At 51.2% G+C, this 15,365-nt stretch overlaps 1 protein-coding gene across 4 annotated transcripts in view; it reads left to right on the forward strand.

Moving 5' to 3' along the window:
- CBFA2T2 (CBFA2/RUNX1 partner transcriptional co-repressor 2) overlaps positions 1-15,365 on the forward strand; it is a 66,373-nt gene that overhangs the window by 42,761 nt on the left and 8,247 nt on the right. For all 4 annotated transcript variants that reach the window (XR_012996525.1, XM_076352445.1, XM_076352446.1 and 1 more), the window contains exons 2-7: positions 5,473-5,616; positions 9,506-9,747; positions 11,919-12,008; positions 12,581-12,762; positions 13,406-13,659; positions 14,370-14,455. Coding sequence is in view for 3 of the 4 variants with exons in the window: in XM_076352445.1 (XP_076208560.1) it covers positions 5,473-5,616; positions 9,506-9,747; positions 11,919-12,008; positions 12,581-12,762; positions 13,406-13,659; positions 14,370-14,455 (998 nt within the window). In the remaining variant the exon portion in view is untranslated. The remainder of the gene's footprint in view (positions 1-5,472; positions 5,617-9,505; positions 9,748-11,918; positions 12,009-12,580; positions 12,763-13,405; positions 13,660-14,369; positions 14,456-15,365) is intronic.

Genomic DNA, 15,365 nt, shown 5'->3' on the forward strand with positions numbered 1-15,365 from the left:
CTTCAAAATGCAACTGTGTGTATGAGAGACGCAACCCGGGAGTTGTAGCCCCAGCAAGGATGCGAGACAGGTTCATGATCGGCTTTTTGTTAATGAATATAGATGTCCCATCCTGATATTATTCTGCCGTCTGTGGGAACTGTGTTTTGAACTTTGGGAAGCGGATGGGGAGGAGACCGTTTGTGTCTGTCTGCCCCCCGGGGTTATTCCTGGCTCTCTTCTCCGGTTCCTTATCTTGCTTTTTGGGGGAAGGTAACATCCAGTTTTCCTCATGCAGAGTTTTTATTTCTTTTTCATCGCTTAGTTTATTCTCCAACTGCCAGAGGCATTTAGGGATTAATTTAAATTCCAGTGCACTTGAGATGCTCCCTAACTTGTCACTATTTTTTTCTTGTGCCTTTTCCCTTTTCTCAAACCCACAGTCATGAAGAGATTAATAAAGTGGCTTCTTTATACGGTTTACAATGCGAGTAAATGCTAGCCATTCTTCAGAGGTTACCTATCACAGCAACACTCTCTTTGTACTAAACACCATAGGTGGAAGACTTTTTTAAAGAAAATAAATACAATGGAATCCGTCTCGAGTGGGTTCTGAAACTGCCCCTGCTAAAATGTGTTGCTGTGTTGGAGAGCTGGAGCCTTGGTCCCCCGGGAGCACGGGAGTGGGACTTCTCTGAGGACCAGTCGAGACCCTGGGTTTTCTCCTGGTGTGCTGTCCCGTTGTCTCATTTAGCTCTTTCTCCTCTCCAGAAAGGAAGATCATCAGCTGCACTTAATCTTGACATATGCTCCTTTTTAATTTGTTACGCTAGGATGAGAACTGGAGCAGCAAAGGAAATACGGTGCATACCGACAGTCAACGCGGAGAGTCAAATAAAACCGGGGCCTTTCAGTGTGTCGCTGGAGAGCAGGGGGATGAAGGGTTTCAGGTGTATTCAAAGCTCTGGGGCTTTCTAGTCTCTTGCACACCTGGGCTCCTTAAATGGGACATGCAGATATATAGGGCACACAGCACAAACTGATATGTGCCTACAGCTGTCCTTACCCAGACAGCAGCTTTGCAGCATCTGAAATCTGTAACTCCAATCGCTGTGAAATCTGGTCTTCAGGCTTCATTGGCTTTTGGAGAAGATTAAATTCTTGCATCAAGCCAAGACTAAAACAGCATCTCCGTGATCGGGTTTTGTTTTAGTCCGGGTGAATCGTCTTCCCATGTGAAACTCCAGCGCATTCAATGCTGGGAAGGCAGCTCTCCCACGTCGCTGGGTGGCCATGTTGCTGATGCCTCTTTCCCTGGTTAACCTTTGCAGGTCCTGGGTACAAAGTTGAGCATGTGTCACTGCAAAGTTTTGACGTTTGGCAGCTTGACAGCAAAAGTGTTGTGCCATAAACATGTTCAATCTGTGTCCTGCAGGCACTGCTTGAAAAATAACGACACAACATTTGTAAATGTTTCTAAGCCCAGGTGGGGTTTGGAAGGACGAGTTTTTGAAGGAGAACAACCCAATGTTTCCAGTTTAGGCAGGTGTCCAGCTCTGACACTTGGAGTATTCAGTCATTGACAAAAGTTATTCTTCTTAGATCATCATCCAAAAATCTATTATGGCATTTGACTCTTTAACATGATTTCAGATGACTGATACAGTGGAGTGACTTGCAGGCATTTTGAGGAGCATCTCAGCATCCTCTCTGTGCATCTGGAGGCAGCGCCAAAATGTTGCTGTTGGTGAGCCAGTAAATATTTCTGAACAGTGAAATGCAGAAGAAAGAGACTGGGAAGGCGGCGTTTCTCCAGGGACCATCTCACTGGCTCGTTTTTAGCCCCAGGTCAACTCAAGGCTGACTCAAGTCCTCGTTCGCAGTCTGGTTTGCTCACATGATTCTCATTAAATGGATGTGTTTAGGCTAAAAATGAGAAGATTTAGAAAGATGTTTTTTATCTGCTTTTATAGATGCCCCAGGTCATTAGCAGGAAGCTTTTAAATTTAACAGTCCTGTTTGCTGCTTGTCTGTCGGAGTGAGCTTGGAAAAGAAGGTGTTGGCTTCTCGTGGGCTTTGGTTTTGGTGTCTCATGCAGTAGCCCAGCAGTAGCTGGTTTTATTTTGGGGTTATAAATTCCATGTGACTTCCCCCCCTCTCCCCCCCCCGGTAAATTAACCAAATTAGTTCTGCTTTCTTAATGCGCCCTAGGAGCGTTTTAGGAGGAAAGAGGAGAAACCTTAAGGATTGGTCTCATGCTCTGTTTCTCTCCAGAGCGTGGCAATATCAGGTTGGCCGTATATGCCTGGGGAAGAGGGTTTCATAGGAAGGGGGTGAAGAAGATCAAACGAGGCGGGCGGGTGGCAGTGCGTTGGTGTTTGGGGTGTGCGGTGGGAAAGGGCTAGCAGCAGGCAGGGAGCGATGGGACGCTCTCCTTGGCATGCCTGCAGCTGGGCAGGCGTAGAGGTGGGCAGAGAGCTTGCAGAGAAGAGCGTGAACCACGTCTCACGTCTCCAGCCCGGGACTGTGCCAACAGGTCGTGGTTCTCGCATATTAGCTCATGGTTTTGCAATTATTCCCGTATTCTGAGCAAACATGTTTCCGTCCCCTGATGGTCATCAGGCAGCTGGCACCGAGTGGTGGATAGGCACAATTAGTGCTGTTTTGATTGAAAAATTTGGGTCATTTAGCAACGTTTCCCTTCCCTGCCTGGGTGAGTGAACTCAGACTTTTTGTGGTAGAAACACCCCTAACTTCACGCACAAAACCTGCTCTCTGACTGTTCTGCTGTATTTATTTAGAGAGGGAGGAAAGGCAGGGGTTTGTCTCCTCCTGCCCTTGCCAATAAACTCACCTGCTGGAATAGGTACCTACGTGCATGAATGACGTCATATTCCTACGTCAGTACACTGTTATTCATCTGAATGTCATATTCATGCATGGATATGACAGGGAGAGTCTGCACATCAGTGTTAAATCGTGTGAAAGTTAGACCAAATGTGTGTGAATAGTAGTTTGCAATATTATATTAATATGGTTATTACATGTTCAAATTAGTAGTAGTTTCCCATGGCTTTGATATCTCCCCACTTTGTTCATGAAGGCAAAACCTAGAAATTTTTTTTTTTTTTTCGAAAGCAGGCTTAAATAAATGAAGACACAAACTTTCTGCCATGGAAGTATTGCGGACGCAGGTTTTATAGCGATTCCAGCCCCTCCACTCCAGTTATTCCAGCTGCACCGAAAGGGCAGGAAAACATGGATTTTCAGCGTGTATTCATCTTCGCTCCCCCTTCCACAGATCGTCCTGCAAACAGCAAAAAAAAAAATGCTAGGAATAACAAACTTCATTTGTTACCTCGCTGGTGTTAACGATGACTTGCCATAAGGAAAATAAATGAGCCAGCTTGTGCCTGGTGTGTGGTGGCAGAGCAGGTGCTCGTGGCTCACAGAGCAGATTCCAGGCCAGCGGCACAAAGGGCTTGGGTGCCAGTTTGCGTCTTCTCTGCTCTCGAAAGCAGCATTTTTGTTGTCAGGAGTTGCAAAAGAGCAGGTTTTGTGGTTGTATTTCAGTGCAAAACTTTGCCATCTATTCACTGCTTCGCTGCTTTACAGGAATATAGCATTTAATTGCTTTGCCAGAACTCGAAAGCTGAATTTCTTACAGCTGATAGATATTTGTAAAAACTGTGGATAACAAATTAGATTGTAATCTAATTTCATTAGGTTACAGCATGCACTTTAATACCTTTCCTCTGTGGCTTAAAGAGACATCAGGACTGATCCCAGGCGGCACAGAGCCCCTGTGCACGTGTCGTTTTTCAGCCGTGCCCCCTTCAAGGGGGTGCACTGGGAGCCCCCTTCGGCCGCCTCGCCAAGCAGCGATGCTCGCTTGTGTGTGAGCTGCTGCTGCATCCGAAGCGGTGTGCTTGGCTGCCACCCTGAAGCTCCGGCAGACTTTTTTGCTTGCCGACAGCCAAAAACTGCCTGAGAAGATTCACTGGTCTGAAGCCCAGCTTGCATGCACTGGAGAGCAGTGAAAGATGAGTGTCTGCACCTCCCTCGCCCCCCCGAGCCGGGGTGCAGATGGGCGCGCTGGGAACCCAGCGGCGTTCCTGCGCAGGGACATGCTGGAGCATGGTCACAACTCGTTAGCAAGCTAATCGAACGAGGCGAGCGGCAGCTTGAGGAGCAGGGAGCGGTGACCACGTTCTCAGAGGGGTGATTTGCCTCGCGTCACATCGTCTGGGGTCACAAGCTCCACAGCCAGGTGGGCGCCGGAGCCCCTGGCAGCGTGACACAGAGCACCCCTGGGGTGGTGTTGGCTCCCATGGGCGCTGCGCTTTGGAGATGCTTAGGCTCTGTCTGCTGCGCTGTCTGGATTTAAAAAAACAAAAAACCAAAAACAACCCCCCGAAAAAAATCCCCCAAACCCCCAAGGCTTGCATAAGCACGTATTTCCTCCTTCTCTCTCGTTTCTCCCCAAGGATGCCTTCTGAGGCTGATTTTAGCCACTGGAGCTAGGAGTGTGGCCACACTGTTCAGCTGAGCTGGGACGTCCCACCAGAGCCTGGGTCCACAGGAGGGACCCTCAGAGGCTGAAAAAGAAGCTGCGGTGTCAGCTGGCAATGTTTTAGAGACTAGAGACTGCATGTAGGAGAGAGGGTGTGAATAGCTGATGTCAACTCACCTTTACAACCCTGTGACCATTTCGGTCGCTTGCTGGCACAGCTGTATCAATGCTCCCTGCACACTGGGCCAGCACCCACCCAAAAATTGGGTTGACTATTGCATGGCTCCAAGAGAGGCTGCAGTTCGTCCGGAGAGGCCATCTCGGGGCCAGACAGTGTGGACACAGGGTACATGCAAGGCTGCGTGCATGCTGGCACGGGAAGGCTGCGCTGGGCAGCGAGGACCACCCCCACGTGAGGGAGAGGAGGTGCAGGATCGTTTAATTTTGAGTTTGTTTTTTTTTTAAAAAAAAAAGTAAACATGCAAAACTGGTCAGAGAGCTGCTTGTCTCAAAAACACGCTTCAGAGCCTGTTTTTGCTGGTTGGGGAGCAGGGCTGGAGGTGAAACCTTGTCACCCTATGCTGGCAGGGTGCCTGTAGGCACGCCTGGGGAGTATCGAGGGGATCTTAAATGGGGGGAAAGTAAAGCAAATAAATAGGCAGAAATACTTTGAGGAAGCATCTTCAGGTGCAAGGGGTGAGAAGATGCAGTCAAGAGACTGGGATGGTGAACACGGGCATCCTGAGCCTGCCCGGCAGCATCTCGGGACACGTGCTGCACCCCGGGTGCCTGTCCCCCAGCTCGGGGCCGTACCCTGCCTCTTCCCTGCGGCGGCTCGGGGCTGTGCAGAGCAGCGTGGGAGCCTTGCCTGACTTTTCCCCCGCCTCTCATCTTCACCCTTGCAACTGTACTTCATGTGCTGGGCGGAGAAATGCTTGTCCGTGACTGTCACTAAGCATTACCATCTTCTCTTTATGCAGTTGCTGGTGAGAAGAGAGTGCCAGTGATGCCCGGATCGCCCGTGGAAGTGAAGATACAGTCCAGGTCCTCTCCTCCCAACATGCCGCCACTGCCCCCTGTGAACCCCGGTGGCCCCCGGCCGGTGTCCTTCACCCCGACTGCACGTAAGACCCCAGTAACACTGCTTTTCCCAGCTCCAGCCGGCAGGACAGGCTCTGCTTGTAGAAGTCACCGGGGATGTCTCAGCCATCGGCCGGGGCTGCTTGCCAGCATGGCAAGCATTAGCTATGCTGCACAGCTGTAAGGAAGGGCGGACTGGGGCTTTCCTGCTGTTCTGCTACGTATGCAGGACATATAACAGGGTCTGTAATCCCCCCTACCCCCCTGCCTGCTCCTACCTTGCTCCCGGTGCTGCCTTGAGTCCTCCTTTTTGCAGGTGCAGCCTTGATTTCTGCCATAAACTCCTTAAGAAATTGAAGTCTTTTATCAGGTCAGCTTCAAACAAGCCAAGAGCTGGGCTTTTCACTGTATCTTTTGGAGGAGTTAATTCCCGCTCTGCTGTATCTCACTTTGCAGACAGCATTTCTGCAGCTGAGATTAGAAAGTTTTCCTTTTTTTAATTTCCTAGCCTCAGAAATTCCTTGCTGTCCATCCAGATTCTCTTTTCTCCATCTTCTCTTTATAATCTTTCCTATTAAGCCATAGTCAATCCTGGTCCTGCCCAGCCGTAGTGCAGCCTCGCACCCACTTCTTGTAGCAGCGTGTTGCTCAGAGGTGACTCCATGGACAGGATGGAGATACAGCCTTCTCTTATAGCCTGGAAAGAGTCTTTTTCTTCTCCCTTAGCCAACGTTTAAGCCATTTAATGCCTTCTAAAAAGCATCATTCCAGAGCAAAGCTGCTTTACTTTGTTGGGTATGGAGTTATCTGACCCCCGCACATGCCACGTACATATTTTCGAGGCTCTCCTCACCTCCTTTGCCCCGTGCTGAGCGTCTCCCTAGCTGGTTCTGCGTTGCTTTGCTGTCCACGATGGTGTCTGGGATATCTCACAGTTTCACGCTGGCAGTGGATTTCGGAGATTTACAATCCAGCCTCTTTCAGGACACACACTAATGTATTGTGTGATGCTGGCAATAGCACTAATAGTCGGGTTATCCCGCCAGACACGTTGTCCCCATCTTTATGCGCTGAGGGGTTTTTAATGGTTCTCCTTTTGCTCAGGCAGAAAAAGACCATTAGCAAAGTGACAGAAATTAATTTTTCCAATGAGGTTGCTTGGCACACTGTTAAGGGCCAAGGAGCCCGAATCTGCTGATTGCAGATTACTTAATTGCCTCTTTCCAAGATAGATGAGAGATGCAACCTGCAGTGAAGTTCATTCTTGCTTTTTTACTTCTCAGTTGCACCAAAGGTTCTTGGTCAGAGTCAGCGGGTGTGTGTCCTGCCCTGTAAAAGCCCACGGCTTGGGCAGGCGAGGAGGAGCATGCTGGAGGAGGGCCAGGCCTGCCTATGGATCGCTAACAAAAGGGTTGGAAAAGCAGCAAAAGCCTTCGACTATTGAGGACCTAAGGCAGAATTTAACAGAGTAGCCCTAGACGATGACTTTTGTGTTCCCAGGAATTTAGCATCCTCCTCTCCCCAAACCAGTAATCCCACTGGTCTCGGTGCACCACCTCACTTGCTTCAGCACTGTCTCCTCACCTGGAAATAGAGGTCCCAGCCCGGCTCTGTGGTCTGTGGCGGAGCAGATCCTGGCGATGCGCAGGATCAGATAACTGCCAGCCGCCCTGCGGTAATGCCGTTTGCAGAAGGGTCAGGCAGGGTAAGCCTGAAAACACAGAGAGCGGTTACGGGGGCTGCGTCTAACGGCAGCCCCGACCCGACCCAGCTCGCTCTGCTTCCGTGGCATCACCCGAGTCCATCAACGTCTGCCGCTCCCATCCTTGGCAGCCTCTCCCGAGGGTCCCCCGCAGCCCCCTGGCCCCTGGGTGGGTTGCACAGCCCCTGCTTCTCCCGGGGTATAAATAGAGCCCATTGCTCTCCCTAGTCTTTCATTTGAAAGAGTAAGAGGAAGCAAAATAGAGAAGGGGGTACAGCGCCTCGGTCGCGGCTGCCGGAGAGCGCGGAGCTGCAGCCATTTGCTGTTTGAGAGGAGCTTCTCTGGGTGGCTTTCCCCCCTATTTGTATCACTTTTATTGTGAAATAAATGCTCTTTATGAGTAATTGCCAGAAGCCTTGCCTTTCACATAGCTCTGCGTTTGCTGGTACTTCCGTGGTAGCTAACCCTGTGGGTACGTGCCATCTCTGCAGGACATCTCTGTTCCTTCGCTGCTTTGGGGAAGCTGGTGTGGACAGGAGTTTTTCAGGTTGCGTTGCTCCATAACAAAAGGCATAAGCTCGCTTTGCCTTTGCACCTCCATCCTCTCAATCCTGGCCTTCACCCTCATTTCATCATCTCTCTGTCTACAAAAGGACATGTCTTTGTTATGCCCCCAAAGAGCCTGTCACCCCTTGGTTAGCAGGAACTACCTTTGATGGTCTCTTTAGCCTTATCTTTCCCTTGCATCTTAACTGACTCTGGTTAATCTTCTTGGGTTCCCTCCTGTGCTCACCATGGCAGGTCCAGGTGCATGGAGCCTTTCCAGCCTCTGATCCTGGCATGCCCCAGAGCGGTTTAACTGTTCAAGTACCTCCTGCCTTCTTCTCCGAAAAACCCTCACTGGGGTCATGAGGATTTGGTATGATCCTCGCGAAGCTGCAGTGGAAATTTTGGCATCTTTTTTTGCAAGTTGCTGCTCCATCACAGCATGCACCTTCCCCTGCCCCGCATGCAAGGGGCAGCTCTGCCAGGTGGCTTCGGTGTTTCTTCACTGAACGCCGTCATTTGAAATGGTTTCTGGCCTTCTCTTCAGCACTTACATCCATAAGGGATTCGGGGCTGGGGCTTTTAAGGATAACCCAGTGGATCAGCTAAAACTATATTTACGACAATGTACTTTTCACCTCTAAAATTCTGGGTTTACACTGAGTTGGGGCCCCAGCGCACAGCTGCTCTTCAGACAGGCCTCTAGATTGCACAACAGCGGCACGGGGATGTCGGCAGTTTATTCTAATCCCTTGCTGAGTTCCCAAACTTCCAGCCCTTCAGTCTGTTTCGACATGCTCGCCGCTTACAGGAGGCAAAGTTGCAGATGGGACCAGGTTGGAAAAAACAACTGTGTTTGCGAAACTCCCTGTAAATCCCTGGGGAGGTATGGCGGGTGGGCGGGCGCCGCGGGGCAGGATGCTGTCAGCCCTCCTTGGGGTGAGGTGGAGGCACCTGAGCTGCAGTATCTGCTAGTGGGACCCTGGCTGTAATGAGCACTGATGACTTATTGTAAACGATGGGGCTGGGAAGGATCACTGGATTGTCTGGTGTAATTTTATGCCTGACACAGGCCAGAAAATGCTGATCAGTAATTCTTGCCGAGGGCTGTAAACTTGGAGCTAAAGCACATTCAATTCCTCGGGCTGAGCGTACAGCACAGCTCGGTTTGCTGCAGCAGCGGCTTTATGCAGCCTGACCCTGTGTCTCCCCGGGCTGCCTCAAATGCGAAGAGAAGTGTGCCCGCTCTGCTGAGCCCTAGTTCTGTTGGTGTTTGATAGCCCTGGATATGAAGCTCGCTGGGCAGAGGAGAGAAATGCCAGGGAAGTCACTGGCTGTGGTGTAAATCACACCTGAGCAATCCCATAAGGAAAACTCCTGCAGATGCCTTGGTTGGGTGCCTGGTTCTCACGTGCTGGGGGCTGCAGAGCATCCCCGCAAGCTCAGGGGAAGGTTGAGGAGAAGGCGCACATGTTGCTGGTGGCCGGCTCCATCGCTGGGTGCCCTCCGGCATGGCATGTGGGCTCTGCTCTGGCCATAGCCCCTTTTCTGGTTCTTGCCCTGTTTGCTAGCAGCAATTAACCAGCAGCAGCAGGCTCTTAGGTGGAAGACGGATCCTCTTAAACACCAGACTGCAGGGACGTGCCCATCTGATGCTCAGTATCGCTTCTGTCTCCCACTTGCAGTGCCCAATGGAATAAATCATTCCCCCCCGACGCTGAATGGGGCACCATCCCCACCCCAGAGGTTTAGCAACGGTCCTTCCTCCTCCTCCTCCTCCTCGCTGACAAACCAGCAGCTCCCGGCCACATGCGGTGCCCGGCAGCTCAGCAAGCTGAAGCGCTTCCTCACTACCCTGCAGCAGTTCGGCAACGACATTTCGCCAGAGATCGGGGAGAAGGTCCGGACCCTCGTCCTGGCGTTAGTGGTAAGCCCCGCACACCGGCCCAGGCCGCCTTGCTTTTGCCAGACCACTTTGGTGATGGGATCCTGGCAGCCGGCGCGTGCCAACGTTACACAGTGTTATCTGTTTGTGTCTTTACAAGCAGAGGTGTTGACTGAGCAAGACTCTGTAATGTTTATGCTTTCTGGTAAACTTGCTGACTTCTTTTTTTCTTGTCTTTGGTGGGTTTCAAAAAGCTGTTTGTCCAGTGGCTTTGACATGAGCTTGTGTGCAGCTAAACTTAAGGAAACCTGGAAGGATTTGGACAAAGTTTTTCTATAAAGGTCACAGGTCTGGTGCCATGGGCTCGCTGGAAGCCATGGGCTATGCTGGGCTTCTCCGTTTCCTCTCGTAAATGAAACTTTTCACACAATTCAGAGAAGCCTGTAGTTTTGTACTAGGGAAGTGTTTTCTTGCTTGTGCAGATTTATGATTGCCTGATCCCGGCCGCAGATCAGTTTACCTCTGATCTGTTTCCATACAAAGAAATGTCAGTTCCAGCCACCACTTCGTTAGTGCTGTCCTGACTTCAGTGTGCTCAAACTCAACGCTGCTTTGCTCGGCAAGGCAGCCAGGTGTAATGGAAAAAGCAGGGTCCTGTTGCTAGCAGGGACGCACTCTGGAAAGCTGGTAGTCCTTCTCTGCTCTTGAGTTTGTAGAGAATATCATGACACTTCAAAGATTTCATTTATTGATATGCAGTGATGTATTTAATGGGCTTTTTTCCTCTTTATGAGCTGCTCCTGCATATCTTAAAACAAGCCCACTGGCACAGCAAAGTTAACTATTGCCAAGGTCTGCGGAGGAGTGGAAGGCTGCTGTTGCAAAATAGGAGGTCTGGGCTTCTGGTGTGCTGCTGCTGCTTTGTGTGATTGCATATTTGCATTACCAAAGGCATTGATTCTTCCAGTCATATTCACGCCTGTGACAGTCTGAAGGTGCAGCTACAGGAAAGGGCTTGGTAAATGACTTTTATGCATCTTCTGCCCTTCTGCATTCCCACGCTCAGATTTGCAAGAGCTGGGGTCGGTGGCAGTGCGTGCATGTGCAAACAGTGCGTGTATGCCCTCGTGCCCTTTAGCAGCTATGGACAGCTGAAAACACCCTTCAAAAACCAAATGAACAGGTTTTGCTGCGGAATTGTATCTAATATTTGCAGGTATACAAACTTACTGGTAGAAATGCTGTGCAAGGACAGACCTTGGACTGAGCACAGCACCACGCCGCCTGCCCAGCTGCAGTCCCATGTGGCACCCAGCGCTGCTCCCGAGCTGATCTCTGCTTTTTGGCACGTTTCTTTTGAGGCTCAGCACGCAGCGAAGGTAGCTAGACTGCAGCAGCCTGGAGTATTTCTGCTTCCAAGGCTGGCGTGGGCAGAGCAAACATGAGTCTGTCCATGGTCTCAGGGGCTTTCACAGCGCTTGAGCACGGATGCAAAATGCTGCTGCTGCTGAAGAAGGCAGGCATATATATTTCCATGGGTGTAGGGTAGTACCTTAGCTTACCCTTTTGGAAAGGAAATTATAAGCTGTCCAGGTTCCTCTGACTGTCATTCTCACCACTGATTGCGGTAATTTCTTCAGGGATGAACTTTGTACGTGCAGGTTATCAAATGCTGCTTGTGCCAGGGAGCACCTAGCCTGAACAGCCACAGGGGATGCAAGGTTGGGCCAGGGGAGGACTGCGCTAGTGGGGTGAGCGGCAGGCTGATGGAGACTTTGTGGATGGTGGATAGGTTAGACAAGGTGAGCTGAAAGGGAGGAAGGAGGAGAGGAAGGTGTGCAATTCTGAGCAGCTGGAATTGCTGTCTGGCTCCCCGCAGCCTGCCCTAGGCCACCTGGCCAGGGTGCAGGAGATGCCAGCTGGGTCCTGCTGCCTCCCAAAGCCAGTCTCTGCCTCCCGGCCCTGGAGCTGGGAGGATGCCGGGCCAGGCAGCGCCCGGCTGTGCGCAGCGTTCACCACTCGCCTAGTGCAGCACTTCTACTCCATTGGCCTGAGTCTTTTTGGCTGCGTTAGGCAGGATCCAATGCAAACATTGTCAGTCCTGTAGTGGCAGATGCAGTCTCCCTTCCAGTTCTGTTTGTTTGGAGCTGTTTCCCACGTGTCTAAAAATAAGAACAAATTGTCATTTCGTTTCTTAATTTCTTTTTTCTCAGAACTCAACGGTGACAATCGAGGAATTTCACTGCAAGCTGCAAGAGGCGACGAACTTTCCTCTCCGGCCGTTTGTGATCCCCTTTCTGAAGGTGACAGGGAGCTGGTGGGGCTTGCCGACGCTCCGTGTGCCTCTTGGCAGCGTGTCATTGCTGGGAAAGCTCTCGTTCCAAGCACCACAGTAATTTTGTCAAAGTCCAAGACAGACTGCGCAGACCATAGCGGTGGCCATGTGGGACTGGCTTGCGGAAAGCTAACGTTATAACGAGTGCCACATGTCTGCTTGTATGTTAGGGATAAAGGAGACAAACCAAGCTCCATTCAGCAGCTTCTATCCTATAATCTTATTTGTGAATGTTCAGATCTAGAATGTTTGAAGTGTTGGCATACGGAGCGTGTCTGGGGTGGTTAGATGCTGGAAGCACAGAGCGCTTCCCATGACACTTGTTTTTTGGGTGCACCGACGTCAGGCCATCCTCAGCTCTTGAGAAAAGACAGGTAAATCTGACAGTGCAGACACCAGGAGCTGGAGGATCCTGAGTGGGGGCCACAGGCTCTAGGTGTTACTGCTCTGAGGTATTACGTGTGCAGAGCAAACCTTCTGCGAACGGCTGGAAACGCCTGCCCGCAGCCTGCGTAAGCCAGACCCGCGCTTGTTTTCCAGGCCAACCTCCCGCTGCTGCAGAGAGAGCTGCTGCACTGCGCCCGGGCTGCCAAGCAGACGCCCTCCCAGTACCTGGCGCAGCACGAGCACATCCTGCTGAACACAAACACCACGTCCCCCGCTGACTCCTCCGAGCTGCTGATCGAGGTGAACGGGAATGGGAAGAGGCACAGTCCGGACAGGTAAAAACAGCTTTCATCGCTCTGCCAAGTTCTTGAAGTCGTGACTTTTGTTTCAACTTTGCTGCTGTCAAAGCTTCAAGCAGCATCTAGGGCCAAACCGTAGGATCTTATCACTCCCAACAACTATTCTGGCTGTTAATAAGACACCGATGATTGCTCCTCCTGCACTGCGAATTCAGGTTGGGACCATCTTTCAGGCAGGTTCTGTCCCAGGGGGACTTGTTGGGTAGCACTGAAAAGCCTGACCTGGAGAGCTGAGCGGTTCTCCACCTCCCCAGACGGCGAGCGGAGGCACTGTCAGGGCTGGGAAGGATGCGGTTCATTTTCACCACTTTTTATTCCAAGTTAAAAGTTGTTATGTAATTATGTGGAGCATGCCTCAAATTTATAAAAACTGTGAAATTTTAATTTGGTCATGCTCAGAAAGATGAATCACAAGACTTGGGCATCTTGAACTTATTCTTTGACAGGGTCATTTTGTGGATTTGTTCACAAGTTGAGCATGTTTGTTTTAGCTCCCTGCCTTTACCCCCTGGTAAAATCATCGCTGCCCAAACTCTGCTGATTCGAAATCTGCATCTTTCCCTTTCTGAGTAGTTTATGCGGTGCTAACAAGTACCTCTCTCTGCCGGTGTGGTTGCAGAAGGGAAGACAGCAGCTTTGAGAGGGAGCCGCTGCCGACGGAGCCCCCGGCCAAGAGGGTGTGCACCATCAGCCCCGCGCCCCGGCACAGCCCTGCCCTGACAATCCCCCTGATGAACCCCGGGGGGCAGTTCCACCCCACCCCACCGCCCCTCCAGCACTACACCTTGGAAGATATCGCGACCTCCCACCTCTACAGGGACCCCAGCAAGATGGTGGAGCACAGAGAGATTCGGGACAGGCACGGCGGTCTTGGTGAGAAAGCCTGGAGGGCTTTTAGTCGTAGGAGCTGTGAGGTCCAGCAGTTGATCTTTGGCATTGATCCCTGCTTGGCCACTGGCACCCAAAGCTGTGTAATGCTGGGCACGTCCTCAACAGAGCTTTTGCGGGGAATTCAGAGAAAACAACTGACCATGGGAGGATAAAAAGGGGAAGACTGAGAGTTTGTATTTCCCTATATACATGTAAAGGCTGGAGCCACTGAGGATGAGGAGGAAGGAACCGGTGTGTGAGTTGAGTATAGCCGACACAGCAGGCAAGAATGGAGGGCAGGGAAACAGAAATTAACTTTTCCAAGATCACTAAAGCAGGAGAGAAGAGCCTGACCCCCGCCCCCTTTCTCCCCAGGGGTGTGTGGGAGGTGCACGCTGTGTTTCCAACAGGGCAGCCTAAATCACAAGCTCTGAGCTCCTGTAGGTTTATAATAAGGGAGCCAGCTCCCCAGGCAGGTCAGATCCAGACCCGTGAGTGGATTGTAGCACCTCTGAGACAGTGACACAGACAAGTATAAAAGCAGCGGCGTGGAATTGCCCCTGTAGAGCCACCTCCTTGAGATGTGTTTTAAAATCCCAGCTAAATGTAGCTGGAAGTACAGCTCTTTATTATTGCTTCGGGGCCACCTTCCCTCTCCAGCACTGAAAGCGCTCGGTCCATCTAATCACTCTTCTGGCTGTGGTTTGTTGCAGGTTTGAATGGAGGATACCAGGACGAGCTGGTGGACCACCGCTTAACGGAGAGAGAGTGGGCTGACGAGTGGAAGCATCTCGATCATGTAAGGCATGGCAAGAGGTGTGGGAAGCTCTGTGGGACGCAGCAACCCAGTGCTCCGCCTGCTCCAATTTGTTATTTTCTTGTGGTTGACACTATATCCAGGCTTTCCTGGTGGCTTGTAGAGGAACAAGCCACCACAAGAAGGTGGATGGTGGGGAGGGCAGATAGGAGCAGTAGCACTTTCCTGGCAGGCTTTCTCTGCCCGTGGTCAGTAGAAGCCAAAATCACTCTGGACAAAGTGTCTGGAGCTGGGGAGCTTCTCCTGCAGAGCACGGCTCTGTGCTGCCCTGGCTGGCTGAGTGACCAAACCCAGCCTCGTCCCCGCACGGGTCTTTTCTGCCACAGCCCAGGCCAGCACTGTGCCGACAAGCGTGCAGAGGTGCTACGTGCAGCGAGGATGTGGAGTTTACAGAATAAGTAAACCCATCATTTTTTTTTAAAGGCTTTTTTTCCTGGGCTGCCAGCCTTTTGTGGGCCTCAACTAGGTACCAACAGCAAGGCTGGGTACTTCTGGCAGACTTTTTGCAGTCTGGTTTTTTCCCTCTGAGCAAGGCTGCTCATCCAGGCACTTCGCTGGAGCGTTTCCCCCAAAGAGATGGGATTGAAATTCAATTTTGATCACAAATGGAGAGAGACTCTATGCTTGCTTATGCTCTAAAGCTGATGTTTTGGTGGTGGGGAGGGTGGAGTAGAGGCCCCGTAGCTGAATATTTGCAAGTTGGGATGTGGTTATGGAGAGGTGGCACCAGGATCACAGCCAGCCCTTCCATGGACACCCTATTCCCATAGGAAAATGGGGTTTTTTTCACCTCCACCTTTAGAAGCATGGCCCTAAACCTCCTACGGTGACCAAAGCCCCATGGTGCAGGTGTGATCACCTCCCTCCCAGCTGGTGCTGCTCAGCATCGCTG

Source organism: Aptenodytes patagonicus, chromosome 14, assembly GCF_965638725.1.
Source record: "Aptenodytes patagonicus chromosome 14, bAptPat1.pri.cur, whole genome shotgun sequence".
NCBI classification, from domain to species: Eukaryota; Metazoa; Chordata; class Aves; order Sphenisciformes; family Spheniscidae; genus Aptenodytes; species Aptenodytes patagonicus.